Genomic DNA, 17,306 nt, shown 5'->3' with positions numbered 1-17,306 from the left:
CTGTGTTCTATTCTCAGATAGTCTCCCTTCCCAGAGAAAAGTCAGGCATTCTTTCATTTATCGCAGATTCATTGTTTTGTGCTGTGTACCAAGCACTATAATAAGTACTAAAGATACAAAGATACGGGACGAGAGTTCTACCTTCAGGAGGTTTATAGTCAAGCAGAAATAGGGGAAGACTACATGTAGTCACATACATGCAGCAAGCTATTTCAAAAGGAAGAAGCAATCCATTCTACTTCTTGATGGTGGTGTAGAAGGGTAGAAAAGGGTAGTGAAGGGTATACTTGCCCTCACTTGAATGGTGAATACGTACAGTGAAGCAGGCAAAGAGTTCGGGAAGAACATTCTAGACAGAGGGAGGAATTCGTATGAAACTGTCTGTCATAATTTGGAAACTGGCTGAAGATCTGGTGGACTAATAACATGTGTGTGTGTGTGTGTGCTGTATTGGCGTGGAGTGCCGAGAAGGCAGAGGTGGGAGTGAGCTGCTGTGTGAAGAAATGAAACTATAAGTATGGATCACAAACAGAAATTGTAAACTGGGGCCCAAATTATAAAGGAGCAATTAGGACTAAGTAGAGACTGGTGAATTGGAGAGCTTCTTATAGGGGGCAACAAATTCTCAGCTTCACTGAACTGTTGTTGTGTAGGAATGTGGGTCCAGGGTTGCCAGATCTTCAGGTCTTTCAAGAGTCACCAAAAATGTAGACTTATGTGAAATGTTCCAGTTTTTTAATGTGACGTGTAATTTAAGTTTTTCAAAAAACCCTGTGTGGTCTGAACAAAACATTTCTTTGTATCAGATTTAGTCCGTGCTAATTTGCAACAGTGAGCTTTCAGAAATGGGTTGAGGTTTAGTCTGTAGCCTAGAAAGTCTTTGTCATTAATAAATATCAGTATAAGTATATAGTGATGATGATATTCAGTAAGTGGCAAAATTATTATAATGACTTTACTGCTCACTGACCCAATTGTGGCCCTTTCTTTTGAGATATGGCAGGTCTGTGTGAACCTTTAAAAATTAAATATATAACTTGACTCATAAGCAACTGACAAAGGATTAATCTCCAAAATTTACAAGCAGCTCATGCAGTTCAATATCAAAAAAACAAACAACCCAATCCAAAAATGGGCAGAAGACCTAATTAGACATTTCTCCGAAGAAGATGTACAGATTGCCAACAAACACATGAAAGGATGCTCAACATCACTAATCATTAGAGAAATGCAAATCAAAACTACAATGAGGTATCACCTCACAACAGTCAGAATGGCCATCATCAAAAAATCTACAAACAATAAATGCTGGAGAGGGTGTGGAGAAAAGGGAACCCTCTTGCACTGTTGGTGGGAATGTAAATTCATACGGCCACTATGGAGAACAGTATGGAGGTTCCTTAAAAAACTAAACATAGAACTACCATACGACCCAGCAGTCCCACTACTGGGCATATACCCTGAGAAAACCATAATTCAAAAAGAGTCATGTACCAAAATGTTCATTGCAGCTCTATTTACAATAGCCAGGACATGGAAGCAACCTAAGTTGAATGGATAAAGAAGATGTGGCACATATATACAATGGAATATCACTCAGCCATAAAAAGAAACAAAATTGAGTTATTTGTAGTGAGGTGGATGGACCTAGAGTCTGTCATACAGAGTGAAGTCAGTCAGAAAGAGTAAAACAAATACTGTATGCTAGCACATATATATGGAATCTAAAAAAAAAAAAAGGTCATGAAGAACCTAGGGATAAGACAGGAATAAAGACACAGACCTACTAGAGAATGGACTTGAGGATACGGGGAGGGGGAAGGGTAAGCTGGGACAAAGTGAGAGAGTGGCATGGACATATATACACTACCAAATGTAAAATAGATAGCTAGTGGGAAGCAGCTGCATAGCACAAGATCAGTTTGGTGCTTTATGACCACCTAGAGGGGTGGGATAAGGGAGGGTGGGAGGGAGGGGGAGATACAGGAGGGAAAAGATATGGGGACATGTGTATATGTAAAACTGATTCACTTTGTTATAAACTAGAAACTAACACACCATTGTAAAGCAATTATACTCCAATAAAGATGTTAAAAAATTAAAAATAAAAAAAGAAACTTGATTCATAATATTCAGTCTTTAAGAAAATTTGTTTTGATATGGAAAAATGCAGTACAAATTATCTGAATTCTAATGTATTAAAGGATTCAGGGAGGACGGTGGAGAGGGAAAATAAATTTGATCTGGTTACATTAAAAATATTTACATAAAATCTCTTTCAAATGCACATAGTAACTCTAATTTAACTGTACAAATAATCCAGTAGACTTCAACATTGATATTTCAGTTTAATCACAGATTCTAATCTATTGAAATTCAAGTTAATGAGGTTATACTGTATTAATAAAATTCTTTTCTGTGAGTTCATTGCTAGGAAGTGGAGTTTCAAAAATTACTTTTTACTCTGCAATTAATAATTATAATTATGGAACAAGAAAGCATTCACCATATACTCTAGACCTTAAAATTCCGTTGAAATGGTTGAAAGGAATTGAGTTAAAAGACAAAGCAGTTGCTAATATGTCTTTTTTTTAAAATTTATTTTTGTTTATTTATTTTGGCTGCGTTGGGTCTTCGTTGCTGCACGTGGGCTTTCTCTAGTTGCGGCGAGGTGGGGCTACTCTTTATTGCAGTGCGCAGGCTTCTCATTGCAGTGGCTTCTCTTGTTGCAAGCACAGGCTCTAGGCATGTGGGCTTCAGTAGTTATGGTGCATGGGCTCAGTAGTTGCGGCTTGTGGGGCTCTAGAGCACAGACTCAGTAGTTATCATGCACGGGCTTAGTTGCTCCGCGGCATGTGGGACCTTCCCAGACCAGGGCTCGAACCCATGTCCCCTGCATTGGCAGGCAGATTCTTAACCACTGTGCCACCAGGGAATCCCACTAATATGTCTTAACTTCCAATATAAATAAATACAAGGTGCCTTTAAAAAATATCATTTGGATACTCTGGTTTCTCTCAAGAGCAAATAAATCTTTTGCCTTTTACTAAAGATTTCCGTGGAGAGAAACAAATCTGAGTGTTCAGTAAATTTTTTGAGGCCTTGCTTTGGCAGGGCTAGAAAAAAAAAATCGTTTGGTGTTATAATGAAAGTGATCTTGTATAAGTTGAAATTCTGTAATAAAAAGACTGTCAAATTTCTAGCCTTTGCTTTAATTATATTTAATTGACTGAAGAGGCTAAATTTCCTTATATTAGATTTAATATATCAGATTTAAATTTATTTTTTAGGTAGCCAGTCCAAGTAAGACACAAGACCCAGTTTATTTACTGACATATCTATAATAAAATCATATTTTCTAACATTCTTTTTTCCTTGCGTTGACTTCTTTGCCATAGTTTGTAAAGATGACAAATAAGGTAAATGGAGGAAAAGTTATCAGTGTTAATGCTAACCAAAGTGGTACATATTATCGATAATGGTTAGGGCTAGGTTGAAAGTTGATATTTTAAAAAATCAGATGAATGAATACTAATGCTTTATATAGAACTTTACTGGTTAAAAATGTCACATTTAATCACTCAGTAGATTTCTCTCAAAATCCTTTGAGATAAGCATGCTCATTTTACAAAATAGGCATCAGAGTCCAGCCCTGGTGACAGGACCATGATTCACATCCAGGTCTTGTGACAAGACCATAATTCACACGCAGGTCTCCGGACACTCAAGTCCTGCTCCAGCCATCTTTCTTTTCTCAGTCAGGTGACTGTTAAATAAACTTGAATCTTGTCCAAGGGAGCTTAGTCATAAAATAGCCAATGACTTTGTAAGGAGTGTGACCTCACTGTACAATGCTCTGTGAAGACAGTATTAATAGTGCGGTGTTACTAATTGCAAATAAAATGTAAAATTATGATGTACTAATTTGTTGTAGTCACTTACATTTTATGTTAAATTTTGATATTAAATCAAGTGATGAAGATCATGGTACCATCTCTAGGTATTACAGAGACGAGGCTCTGATATGGTTTTAGGATGTCAGATATTCAGAGTAACTCTTCCCCTAAACTAGACCAACCTCAGTTGCTTTATTGCTCAACTTTAAAGTGTACCCCCACTGCCCTTTCTTTCCCGCCTAACTTCCAGACAATTATTTTGGCATGTTTTTAGGTTATTTCACAGGGATATTGTATTTGGCTAAAACCCCATTTCTGAATAACTATGTTTTGCCTGCCCATATAAATATAATTCTGATTTCAAATTGTGGTTTGAATTAGTGTGCAGTTTTTATGGAGAAATATTGAGAATCTTTTGTGGGAGGAGAATAGGTGTGCCTGAGGAAAAAGAGAAATCTGTAGGGACCTTTGAAGTCAGTATTTGCCTTTCTTTTCTTTTCTAAATCTTTCCTAGTTAACCCATCCTTCCAGTCCCTTCCCCCAAATTCTGAGGTTGTTTTCTAGACTCAAATATCAGAACCCATTTAAACTACTGCTCATATTTGAAATAGCCCTCTACATGTCTGCAAGGATATGCACATTGTCAGTTCTCTTTCTCATTAGCTCAGGACTAACTTGTATTCTGATAATGAGTTTAAGAAATTTTACCCTGTTATTTTGGCCTTAAGGATGTTTTGATCAGATCTTTCAGAACACAGAGATTTTAATAAAAGTTATACCCATATTAAAGAATTTTCATCAAGAAAATATTTTCTACTTGAACTTTATTAAGATGGATTTCCTGATCAATTTTTCATGGAGCAAAGTTAAATTTTTCCAATTAATTTTACTAAAATCATTTTTATCAGAATCAGCTCTGTGAATTTTACTCTGAAGATATCTATCATTCAGTTTTATCTTCCTTTTCTTTTTTTAATAAGAGACAGTACAGTGTAATGGTTATATCCTGGTTATACTCCAAAGCAGTGCTATCCTATAAAAATGCAATGGAAGCCACATTTATAATTAAAAATAAATTTAGTAGTCATGTTTAAAAAGTAAAAAGATACAGGGAGATTAATTTTAATAATATATTTTATATAACTCAGCGTATCTAGAATATATTATCATTTTGACATGTAATCAATATAAAAATCATTAATTTTAGAAGAAAGTAGTTAGGAGAAGGGAAGTCTCAGAGAAACGGAAGGTTGGGGATAGATTAAGTTTGACCTCTTCTTCTGCTACCTTTGTATAGCCTTGAAGAGAAGTGGAGGAGGATGAAAGAGAAGACTGTGACCATCTTTACTCTAGCTCTTACTTTAGTTCATGAGTGGGGTGGTTAATTCAGAACATCAACAAGAGATTAACTTACTTGCTGTTCTTCCTCTGAATAATTAGGAGTTCTACTTAATTTAGAAGGTAGTACTAGAAAAGGCCCACGTGGCACCATGGTTCGTAGTATATATGTGCCCATTAAGAATCTAAAAATGTCTTTTACTGACTCAGACTTTAGTAATAATCTTGTTCTCTCTGTCTCTGTCTGTCTTTCTGTGTCTGTCTGTCTCTCTCTTAATGTCCAAGCTTAAATTCCTCCCTGGAAAGACAGGAAAGGAAATGTTTGTAGTAGATTTTCCAAACACAAACCTTGCTTTTATAATATGGTTATGACAACCATCTCTGTTTTGGTAAAAGTTAGCCTATTACATTTTGCAGTTTAGATTTTTGCAATGTGGAAAAACCACAAACCATTGCAAACAGTTAAACTGAACATTTTGTATATACATTTAGTACTGTAAATCAGAATTTTAGTACTGTACAGACAGAATGAAAACATAAAGCAGATGAACCTGGCCTAATCTGTAAGGTTCAGAGAAAACTTCTTTGAGGAAGGGACTTGGGAACTGACATGTGAATGGTAAAGAGGAGTTAATAGGCAGTGCCGAAGGAAAAGAGCTTTCCAGGCAAAAGGAAAAACGTTTGCAGAGGTCTTGCAGTGGGAATTGAGAGTTCAGAAATAAATCATACATTTCTGGTCAATTGATTTTCAACAAGGATTCCAAAGGAATAGTTTTTTCAACACATGGTACCAGAACAACTGGATATCCACATGTACTCGAACGAAGTTGGACCCTTACCTCATACCATGCACAAAAAGTAACTCAAAGTGGGTCATAGACCTACATTTTAGAGTTAAAACTGTGAAACTCTTAGAAGAAAACATAGGAGTAAATCTTTGTGATGTTGAGTTAAGCAGTGGCTTCTTAGATATGACACTAAAGGGGCAAGCAACAAAAGAAAAACTAAATTGGACTTCATTAAAATTAAAAACTTTTGTGCTTCAAAGGATACCATCAAGAAAGTGAAATGACAACTCACAGAGTGTGAGAAAATATTTGCAAGTCGTATACTGGATAAGGAAACCTGTATCCCACTACCACTAGGAAAATGCTGCATAACTCAAAGAGTAGGTTTGTGGAAAGAGGTCAGAGTTGTCTCATGTTGGGATGTGAGTGTTTCTTGATTTGAAAAGTTGAGCTGTACTGCAAAGCATTCTCCTAATTTCTTTCAGAATGAAATTTGTAATCTAGCTTGATGTTAATAAGCATCTCCTTCGGCTCAGACTATCCATTTCTGAGGAAACGGGTGTAAACTCCATGAGTTTGCTGAGAGTTCCTTAGTCTAGGAATCCATGGTCCCATGGCATGGTTGATTATGAACAGGGTCTCTCCTGTTGTAATTCTAGACTTTGATTTTAGTACTGTTCACATTCCTAGTATTCTGCCAAGACTTTACAGATTTTGCTTCCTTTTAAAATAAATAAGAATTTAAAAATAAAATAATCTAAACATCTTTCTAAATCAGTCATAAGCTATAGTATCTTGCCTAGTGTGAGAACCAGTGATCTGAATTGTTTCTTGCAGCTTATTTACCCCAGGATACTCTGCCCTATCAGCTGCCTTCTGAGCCATGGTCTTGGTTGCATTAGCTGCTCTTCCTCTTCTTAGCTCACCAAAAAAGATTCCAGCCGGGAAAATGGAAAAAGGAAAATCTGAAATTGTCCTTTCCGGTATTTTCCCATTAAAGAGTGGCTCTGGAGATGTTTCTTGCAAAGGAGCAGTGGTGAAAAATCTCTTCTTTGTTGTTAAGTTTCTGAAGAGAATGAGAAAACCTTTGATTTTTAAATGTTCTGTTAAAGAATTGATTATTTAATTGGGGGCAAACAATGTGAATTAATGCATACTCTGGCTTCTAGGTAATTTCTATACCAGAGAACCTAATTCCCTGAACCAAAGAAGAGGTGGACGCAATTGAGTATTCCTAATTAGAATAAGTACATATATTCAAAATTCTCACTAAAGATGTCATAGATCTCATTATATATTCATACAGACTATTTTAATCAGTTAATGACTCTCTTTATTCACATATTTTAAAACAGATGAGCTCCGACAAGAAATGCTGGATGATGTACAAAAGAAATTGATGAATTTAGTAAATAGCACAGAAGGAAAAGTGGACAAGTATGCTCTGCCTTTTACTTTTATGTACTTTATGGGGATCACTTTTATGGTAAAATCAATTTCTACATGTAAATGTATGTGATTAAGGTTTTAAAAAACCTTTTCTTTTTCTTATATAATGATGAGCTGCAGTTAGTTTTAATGAGGGGTCAGTAACTTGTCTTCTCTTGATTTTTAAATAGACTTTCCCAGCTCAAATTCTTTTTCTTAAAACCACAGGCAAGAGTTAAAACATCACCACAATATAAAGTACTTAGAAAATATAAAGTTTATTCTTAGCATTCTTTTTTGTTCTCTTTACTGCCCTTAAGTGGATATATCTTGCTCAAATGCATTAGGTGTGAAACCTAGGTATACATGTAGTATATCTTTAACATTTTAAAGATTTAGATATTATGAGCAAATTTTTAATGAATGAGGAAATATAAGCATAACCGTTAAGCACAAGAACTATCATCACCATTTAGGATACGGAGGGAAAAATCTGAAGTGTCTCCTTAAGACATCAACCCAGACAGGCACTGAGAATTACTAATGAGGTACCATCTCAGTTGATTATTTGGTTGAAGAAAGTTGGTGACTAGTAAGTGATGTTTTTAAAGGTACACATTTTGGGTTGTTTGCAATATTCTTAATTAGACTTGTCAAAAAATTTTTAAAGCTACTTTAAAATATTTTAGTGTTTTTTATAACTGTTATTTAAATATGATTAAATATTTGTATGTTTAGTGTTTATTGTTTGGATACACTAGATATTGAGACAACTGGTGAGTTAGCCTGAGCTGTTTCTGCCTCCGTTTTCATAGAGTCCTAATGAGAAACCTCTTCACTGGACACTTCCACACACCAAAAAATCAGCGTCATGAAGTGTTACGATTAATGGGAAGCATCCTAGGTATCAAAAAGGAGGAAATGGAACAGGTAACTGAATATTGAATGCCATTTTGAATACATTTATAACTAAAATGCTTGGTATCATATAAATTTTTTTTTTACTGTGTATTATATAACTTGCTGAATGCAATTTTCTCAATAATGTGGAAATGGAATCATGTTATACTACAGAGAAGAAGCAGATTTGTGCAGCTTGTATAATATTAGTTTAAATGTTTTGTAACTTATATGCAACCGTTCATATCAGAATGCTTCAAGTTTGAGACATGACAGTCCTCAAATTTTATTTGAAATAGTGCTTAGGATGACAGTGTATATGTAGCTTCTGTCAGTAGGAAACTAGGAATTGGACTTGGAAAACATGGTTTACTACCATCTGAAATCATGTAAAAGTGCTCTGTTTTCTTTTCTTGTGTTGATAATATTTTTCTGTTTTAAAATAATCTTTCAGTTGTTGAATGAAGATCAGGGTGGTGTTACCAGGTGGATGACTGGGTGGCTTGGAGGAGGATCAAAAAGTGTTCCCAACACACCTTTGAGACCAAATCAGCAATCTCTGCTTAATAGTGTAAGAGTTGATTTATTCCTGCTGGATATGAGCAGTGAAATGATTGTGCATCATATTCATTTGCAAAGAATTAGACTTCTTTTTCAGGTTATTTTATACAGCCCTTTTATTTTGGGGTTGTGGAAACTGAGATCCAGAGAGGGGATTCGCTTAAGGATAATAAGCCAGTTTTAATAATTTTATTGCACATATCAGTAGGTTTTATTTTAACATTTTGTTTACATGGTACTTTGATTTTTCAAAGCATTAACTGTTCCTTCCTTTGTATTTGATCATGCTGCTATCAGCCCACAATCATTTATCTCTTACTACTAAGTTATGAGATTCTTGAAGACAGAGGCTCTATTTTATGCCTGTATGTATCTACCTAGTCATTGAGCCAGTGAATATTTATTGAGCACCTGCTGTGTACCAGACTGTTCTGAGCATTGAGGATGCAGGTGCAAACCAAATAGGTAAAGTGCTTTCCCTCAACAAACTTACATTCTGGTAGGAGGAGGCAGTTAATAAACACGAAAATATGATGCCTGGTATATAGTAGGCTTAAGATGAGTATTAATTGAATTGAGTAGCACTGTGAGTTAGAATGTGGAGTTTACGTCTTTATTTTATTTTTTTTTTTACTAAAGAGGAAACTGAGGATAGGTGACTTACCCAAAGCTGGTGAAAGATAGAACTCAAATTGGATGGCATAAAATTTAATTTAAAGGAAAGTTCTACATGACATTATTTTAATCTGATAATATTACTGGTGAGCTTTTGCTGTACTCATTCATTGGGTGTTACTCTAGAAAAATAGGACTTTAATGCTTGTTTTCTGTTGATATAATTTTTTTATGTCTATGTAAACGGTTACTAAAATGATTTAAGACTTGATGTCTTAAGTGCCATTGATGGTGAGAAATCTGTTATCTGGTGGCTAATTCTCATTATGAGGTTTGTAACAAGTGTTGTCATCAAAGATTATTGATTAAATTGTTAAAGTTTTTGATTGATACCTGTGTATCAGAGTGCTAGCACTTTTAATTGTTCATAAGGCTTGTTCATAAAGAAATGATTCAGGTAGCATGACTAGTTTTTAGTATTTAATTAGAATAGCTGGTACAGTTTCTTAGCTGTAGTGAATATAATTTTATTATCTGCCTAATATATCCCAAATATTTTTTCTTAGTCTTTTTCAGAACTTTTTGTTAAATTTCTAGAAACAGAATCTCATCCATCTATTCCACCACCCAAGCTTTCTGTTCATGATATGAAACCTCTAGATTCACCAGGAAGGAGAAAACTAGATACAAACATACCCGGAAGTTTTAAAGGTAAAATCAGATACTTATTTTTTCTACAATTTAAAAAATTGATAATTTTTGATTATGTTTTACAGTGATATTAACTAAATTTTTAGTGTTTTTGAAAATGTGCAATAATGACTTTTCCAAAATTCCAGTAAGGCGTTAGATTTTGGCTTCATACATTCTTGTAGCAACCTGATATTTAATTAGCTTAGATTAATTTAAGCAATATGAAATATTTTCCCTTTATATATTGGAATAATTCTTCTCTCTCTGCATAAGACACCTTGAATTATTCGTGGAAGCGGTGGTTGAACTGGTAAACCTTTGCTTGTTCACACATTTTCCTTTCGAATTGTAGTTTATAGTTAGAGAAAGATTTTTCCCCTGTGATAATAATCTAAGTGTTACACTCAAAAACCAAAGTTGGTGTGTTAATAATATGTACAAGAGCTGTTTAGTAAACTGGCCTACACATCCAAGAACATTATGAAGAGTTCTTATATGTTGAAAGGCCTGCCTGGAACCAAATGGTGTGGTGGTTCAACAATATGTGGACGTAGTTTTCTACCCCACTAGGTTGTAAGGATCTTATGCTATTTATATCCCTTATATTGGCATGTACTAAAGTTTCTTGAGTTCAAATTAAAGTATAATCCATTAGACTATATATGAATTCTTTATTGGAAGGTCTTTTATCTGAAATCTTCATATTTTAATACAGACTAACATGTTTGCTAGTTGGACTGTAAAGGAACATATTGTATACTGTCAAGTTTGTCACATGCCAGATACTTAAATTTGGATAAAATACTGAATTTATATTCTGAAATTTAAATAACTTCCTTAGTTCTTATTTAGATGAATATTTCTGTTTTCCTGAACTTTTATAGAAAGAGAAAGTGGTAAAATTATTTTAGATAAAAGATTTGTCTACTAAATTTAGTCTTTAGAAAAGTCTCAACTTTAACATGTGTAGACTATACTAAAACACTTTTTCTTGTTAGACTAGATTTTAGCATCTTGAAGCTAAAATTTATTCTATTTTATTTAAATTTATTTTATTTAAATTTTATTTAAATATACATTATTTAAATTTTGATTCCAAAATTTCTTTTGGCAGGGTCTCCCCTCCCTCTCCCTCCTTCCCCCTGTCTCCACTCCTTCCCCTTCTTCCCTCTCCTCCTCTTTCATACACCTCCCCACCTTCAGTTATCAAGTCACATGCGCAGCTTCATTTGTATTGATCAGAGACAAAAGCCAGAGCTTACCACATAGCACCAGAAGCTTTTTCAGAGTTTGGAAAATTGTCATTCACAGGAAAGTACAACTTGGGGACCCAGGGGTGCTCAATGATAAGAAGATTTGATGAATTTGTCTCAATGCTCCCTTTGTTTTGGAGGCCTCTTTTGAGTTTACCACTGCTGAAGTGGGTGCCTTCAACAGGTTGCTTGTCTCTCAACAATGAAGTTGTTAATGATCTTGGGTAATAAAGCAGAATTCTGCCCACTAAGAAATGAGTACGTAAACCAAATGCCTGTTCCAGTAAAAACTTAATTGTTCAGCCTGACTTTACAGAGAAATAATCTAATGAGAATTATTTTCAGACTTTTGAACGTCTAAAAGGTGATCATTTAATGTAATGCATAAGTTGTTTTTTCTTTTGGTAAGTTAATATTAAATCTGATTGTTATCATTGCAATATGGATGCTGGGTTTTTTCATGACCATTATAATAATTAGGGCAAAACAAGTTCTCAAGTCCTCCCATCTTTCAGGTGGTTAGATAGAGTTTGCCTGGTTACATAGAAAACATCTTTTAAAAAACTGTTGTTATAGTAAATGACATTAATCAGTTATATAAGTGGTATTAAGTATAAGACAACAATACTAATGTGTTTAATAAAGTATTAGCTCTACATACAAATATTTCTCACTTCCATTTCTTTCTCTATTTATTGCCTTATCCTCTTTCACCTTCTGTGTTTCATAGACCTGTTTATCCGATCCAGAACCCGGCAGCATATGAATTAAATTTATTTGGGGGCCAAATCTAGGAACCTAAAACACATGTATAACAGTGACCAAATAACATATGGGAGATTAAATCATTCATATTTTGTCATTTAGATACAACCGAACCCAGGTCTGGTAGAAGAACAGATGTGAATCCATTCCTAGCTCCCCGCTCTGCGGCTGTGCCTCTCATTAACCCAGCTGGACTTGGACCTGGAGGGCCTGGGCATCTCCTTTTGAAACCCATCTCAGACGTACTGCCCACATTTACGCCTTTGCCAGTGTTACCTGACAACAGCGCCGGAGTTGTGTTGAAAGACCTTTTAAAGCAGTAGGTGATTCTCAAGCCAGAGATGACATATATAGCACTTTAAAAAAACCCCGTGAACACTATGTGTATGTAGTTTATCACAAAGTGGCCTTTTGGAAAAAGTCATGTATTTGTTCACAGTTATACTTTATCTAAATTTAATAGCAGTATTCTTAATGCTTCTAGAAATTGCAGGTGTTAAAGGAGGAGCTGTTTGCTATATTATCTGCTTTTTTTCCCTGTCTGATTTGACCTAACTTAAGCTAGAAACATTCACTCTTTTAATTTTAATTTACAAAAATAAGAAAAATTAAAAGACGAAAACACTAGTAGCTATATATCAGCTCTTTATTTCCTTTTCAAGCTCATTTAAGCTAGAGACATGTAGTTTATCTTTTAAAGATAATCAACAGATTTACCAAAAAGAGGGAAGAAGGAAATAGTGGTGGCTTATCTGCGTAGTGCAAAAAATTGATCTAAAGTATATATTAATCATCTTTAAGAGGACGTGGAGTAGACAGGTTAAGAACAAGGCTGTCCCTGGGAGGTCACAGGTGTCCTAAGGTGGAAGGTGTGTGTATTTGGTACTATGCAATTTCATCTCGTGTGTAGATTCATGTGATGACAGTGCAGAGACAGAGGACAGTTTCGTCAAGGACCCCTTGTGCTCCCCTTTCACAATCATAGCCACCTCCTTCCCTACCGTCTCCTTAACCTCTGGAAACCCCTCCCTACACTCCTTCTCTATAATTTTGTCATTTCAAGAGTGCCATTCGGTGGAATCCTACAGTATGTAACCTTTTGAGACTGGCTTTTTTCACTCAGCATAATTCCCTTGAGATCCTTCTAAGTCGCTGAATATACTGGAAACTTGTTCCTCTTTACTGTTGAGTACATACTGTGAACATATGGTTTAGTTTTAAGAGCTAAGGTGTCTCTTTAAAGATAGCATCTTAAAACTGTTTCTACACACCTACTCACAACTTTCATCTAAGTGTTAAATTCTACAGCTGCATTTACATAACTATAATTAGCAATATCACTAGACGTGACACCTCCTGCCTCTATCTGAGGTATTGACATGAGAGGTACGGCCACCTTGGAGTCATCCATTCTCATCCTCACGGTCACTGAGGGTAGTGAAATCACTTCAACGACACCAGCACCAGGTGTTTGGAACTTAGCGGGAAGGGAGTATTCCTTTAATTTTTTTATAAACCCCTCATAAAATTCCTGACTTGGAATTTAATTACGTCGGGACACTCATGTTTGTATTAGTTGTTGAAGTTGTACATTTAAAGACATTTCTTTGCAAATTTTGTAAATTTCGATATGCCTTTAAAATAGAAACATCTGTATAATAAGGAAAGGTGAAAACGATACTAATCCAAATATGTAAATAGCCCTGGCTCTGACCAGGGCTAAATTTAGTTGTTTGTAAATTTTGCTGTGATTAACTGTATACTTCGTACTGTATTTAGAGGATTGGAAGTCTTCATGTGTTGATGGATAAAACTTGTTTTTCTGAAAAATCTAGTAACTTAGACATTGCTGCTTCAGAATATCCCCTGTCTCCTTTGCTAATTTATTTATATTGCCATTCTTTATTTAGCATACTTTAAAGGAAGTTGTCATACAAGTGCTTTATTAGAACTATCCAACTGCCTCCTGTCCGGTTTGCCCATTATTGTTTCTCTACGAAATTATTACTCTTAGGTTTTATAAGGTCCTTTCAAAGGTACTTTCACTGACCATCCTAAATTATTTGCTGCTTGCCATTGAATTTTTCTTTCAGTGTGGAGCATCCGAAATAAAAGTTTCTAAGTTAAAAAAAGAAAAAAAAAGACAACATGATCCTTCATTTTGAAGAAATATAGAAAAAAGTTCCCTCTTTTAATTTGAAAAGGAGATGCATGGTGGGTGTAAGTAGCATGTCATCATATTTTAAATGCCTTTTATGACATTTTCAGTATTTCCTCCCCAGCTCCAAACAGCCTATCCCCCCCATTACCCCATAGTTTAACATAAGTTGGAAAGCTGTTATGGGTGGATTGCATATTAAACATCCCAACATGACCTTACATGGCTGCTATTTTAAAAAGTACGTGACCTCGTCCTAAAGCTGTAGTACCTAATGTTTCAGTTGTATCTTCATCGAAACTATAGCTCACTGGTGTGCGTACTAAGTGTTTGTTGATCTAAACCAGGCATAACTCATCTGCTTTTCTGAAACTAAGTTGAGTCAGAGATGAAACACCTGCTCAAAGAATCTTCTTAGGAACCATACAGTGAAGAAGCTTGTATTTCTAATGTTAGCAGTTGGACATTGCTAACACTAATTTTACTGCAGTATTTTAACTACAGTAATTTTGCTGTTTACTTCTCTATAAACTTACTAAAATTTGTGGTTGAATTTTTCCATAGCTGCCACAGTTTTTCACAGCATTCCTAATGGTTTTCAGCTGCTATATTGTAGTAGAAAATTCATCCAGTCATTGGATTTGATTTTAGTATAATACTGTATCTCATGGTTGAGTTTTTAGTTCCTGCCATTATTGAGTTGAAAGAAAAAAACAAAACCAAAACTAAGTGACAAAAACATGGGGGAAAAAGGAATGACTTTCTTAAAACCATCCAACTAAATACTAAATATCCCCCCCAAGTAAAGCCTCTAGTTTATTGTAACCTTTTAATGGGTAATTGAAAGGGGGAAAAAGTCAAAATACTTTTCCAGTCAGTAGGTGGAAAAAAAAACAACTATGCTTCAGGGACAAGAGATAATAAGAATTATTGATAAAGAGCTATTATGTGTCAAACTTAAGGCATTTAAATTTGATTTTTAAGGCTAATGAAGTTTTTCATGTATCAAACTATTTAAAACATCTTCCTTTAACAAAAATTTATCTTTAGTTTTTTAAATATCAAGTTAAGTATAACATTTATATATTCCTATGGAAAAAATAATGGTACTTTTAATGATCTGACATTTGTGATTATTTGCCAGTCTTTACTTTTTAACTTATTAAGGTTTCTCTACTTAAAACTTATAATTTGTCTTTTGACTTTTAGGGAAATATCTAGTGGGATATTTACAGCCCAGCCTTAATATTGGGTTGTGTTTTATAGAGCTAAAGTCAGTGCATTTCTGAATTTCTCAGGAGCACTGCAAGGCAAAAAAACTACTCCAAATAAAAATGATATATGTAAGTTGGCAATGTCTTCATCCACAATAAAAAAAAAACTTTTTAGCAAACAGCTGCTGACTTTTTCTTTAGAAGGGGGAGAAATGACTTACACATGTTGTTTATAGCAGAAGTTGATGAACTACTGAAGCTGATATCTTCAAATGTTCACCGGATGTCTGTTAGGATACTGTTTGAGCCTTGGAAATGTTAAGTATGAACGATTTAATAGATGCTTAAGATTACGTGTGAAAAGAGGGTCTGAGAGGCTTAGCCAGCCCTTTTTATTCTCCAGAGGTGATACTATGCATCATTGGGCTCTTTGTTTTTCTGCAAAATAATCAGTTATGTATTCATTTTTTCTTAGATGTGGAACTTGTATATTTTTAACTGTTCATGTGGTAGGATTGGAAGGAACATGGGTTTTAAATTTGAGAGATGGTTTGGAGTACAGATTTTGAACCTTTCTGTGTGACCTTTAACAAAATTACTTTGACTATGGGACTGATTTTTCTTGTCTCTGAAATAACACACACCTATTAAACTTATGGGTTATAGGGATGAAATGACCCATTCATTCATAATATTTATTAAATGAATAAATGTACCACTTGTGGAAATGCTTTATAAAGTCTATAGTTCTACACAGACATTAGAAGTTGTGGTAATTACTGCCAAAAAGTAGATAAGAATGTCAGGATGTTACTGAATCCAAGTGTTATTTCAAAAAGGTAAGGAGAGGTCAAACGCCTGAAGTTCTTGCCGCTCTGGTGGGCTGAGTTTTAAGAAGAATCAGTTGGATTTAGGAACTGGCTCAGGAAGTTGTTGGCTGTGACCTAGAGAAGTGTCGGTGGAATGGTGGGAGTAAAGAACATGTTAAGTAGGTCGAGTAGGTGCTGAGCAAGTGGTGATGGTGTTTACAGGCATCTCTTCTGAGAAATCAGGTTGTGAAGGGGAAAGGGGTTAGTAGGAGAGGAGAGTGGGGTCGAGGCACTTGCACGCTGGGAGACTTGAGCACGTGTGAATGCTTGTGCGAAGGACACATTTAGATGGAGGCTGAAGAGTGGAGAGAAGAGCTCCTGAGGGGGGAGCTGATAGAGTCTGAACACAGATGGGGGGATTGGCCTCAGTTAGGGAGGACTCCTACCAGGACGGGAGTGATAGAAGAAAGGGGACATGCGGGTAGCAAGAAAACTGCAAATTTTCTTCTGTGAGGTTGGCAAGGAGTTTTATCTGCTACAGATGAGGGAGAGGAGGGTCTGAGGCTTGAGGGATTCAGTCAAATGGGAGAGACAGACGCTTGTCCAGGTACTAGAGCAGTGCTCTTGGGCACGTGCCAAGTGCCTGAGGGCCCTGACTTAGGCCTGACAGACAGAGGGGGGGCGTGGTGGTTAAGCACATCTCAAAGGAAGTACCACTGGCGCACCCTAGAAGGGAGCAAGCTAGCAAAGTAAATGTCAGGTAAAAAACAGGTCTTGCTCTAACCAGTTCTAGTGGAATACAAATTATTACTAACCTGAACCTTGTTTTCCTGTCCTTGGAATTTAGGTCATGTGAATATATGATATATCTGAAAGTTTTACAGCATG

The 17,306-nt window shown here is 35.5% G+C and overlaps 1 protein-coding gene and 1 non-coding gene across 5 annotated transcripts in view; both read left to right on the top strand.

Moving 5' to 3' along the window:
* TRIP11 (thyroid hormone receptor interactor 11) overlaps window positions 1-15,788 on the top strand; it is a 65,846-nt gene extending 50,058 nt beyond the window's left edge. For 3 of the 4 annotated variants that reach the window (XM_030883548.2, XM_060295201.1, XM_030883547.2), the window contains 5 exons: window positions 7,378-7,459; window positions 8,266-8,380; window positions 8,805-8,921; window positions 10,093-10,237; window positions 12,340-15,788. In XM_030883548.2, coding sequence (XP_030739408.2) covers window positions 7,378-7,459; window positions 8,266-8,380; window positions 8,805-8,921; window positions 10,093-10,237; window positions 12,340-12,560 — 680 coding nt within the window. In that variant the 3' untranslated portion in view covers window positions 12,561-15,788. Of the gene's footprint in view, window positions 1-7,377; window positions 7,460-8,265; window positions 8,381-8,804; window positions 8,922-10,092; window positions 10,238-11,333 lie in introns of all 4 variants that reach the window. The other variant, XM_060295200.1, reaches the window with a different exon arrangement.
* Window positions 3,003-3,118, top strand: LOC115867439 (U5 spliceosomal RNA). The gene has a single exon (XR_004045141.1). It is a non-coding gene; the product is annotated as a U5 spliceosomal RNA (small nuclear RNA).
* Window positions 15,789-17,306: the final 1,518 nt, after the last annotated feature.

This window comes from Globicephala melas, chromosome 2 (assembly GCF_963455315.2).
Source record: "Globicephala melas chromosome 2, mGloMel1.2, whole genome shotgun sequence".
NCBI lineage: Eukaryota > Metazoa > Chordata > Mammalia > Artiodactyla > Delphinidae > Globicephala > Globicephala melas.
Note: the sequence above shows the minus strand (reverse complement) of the source record. Positions and strands in the feature narration are given on the sequence as shown.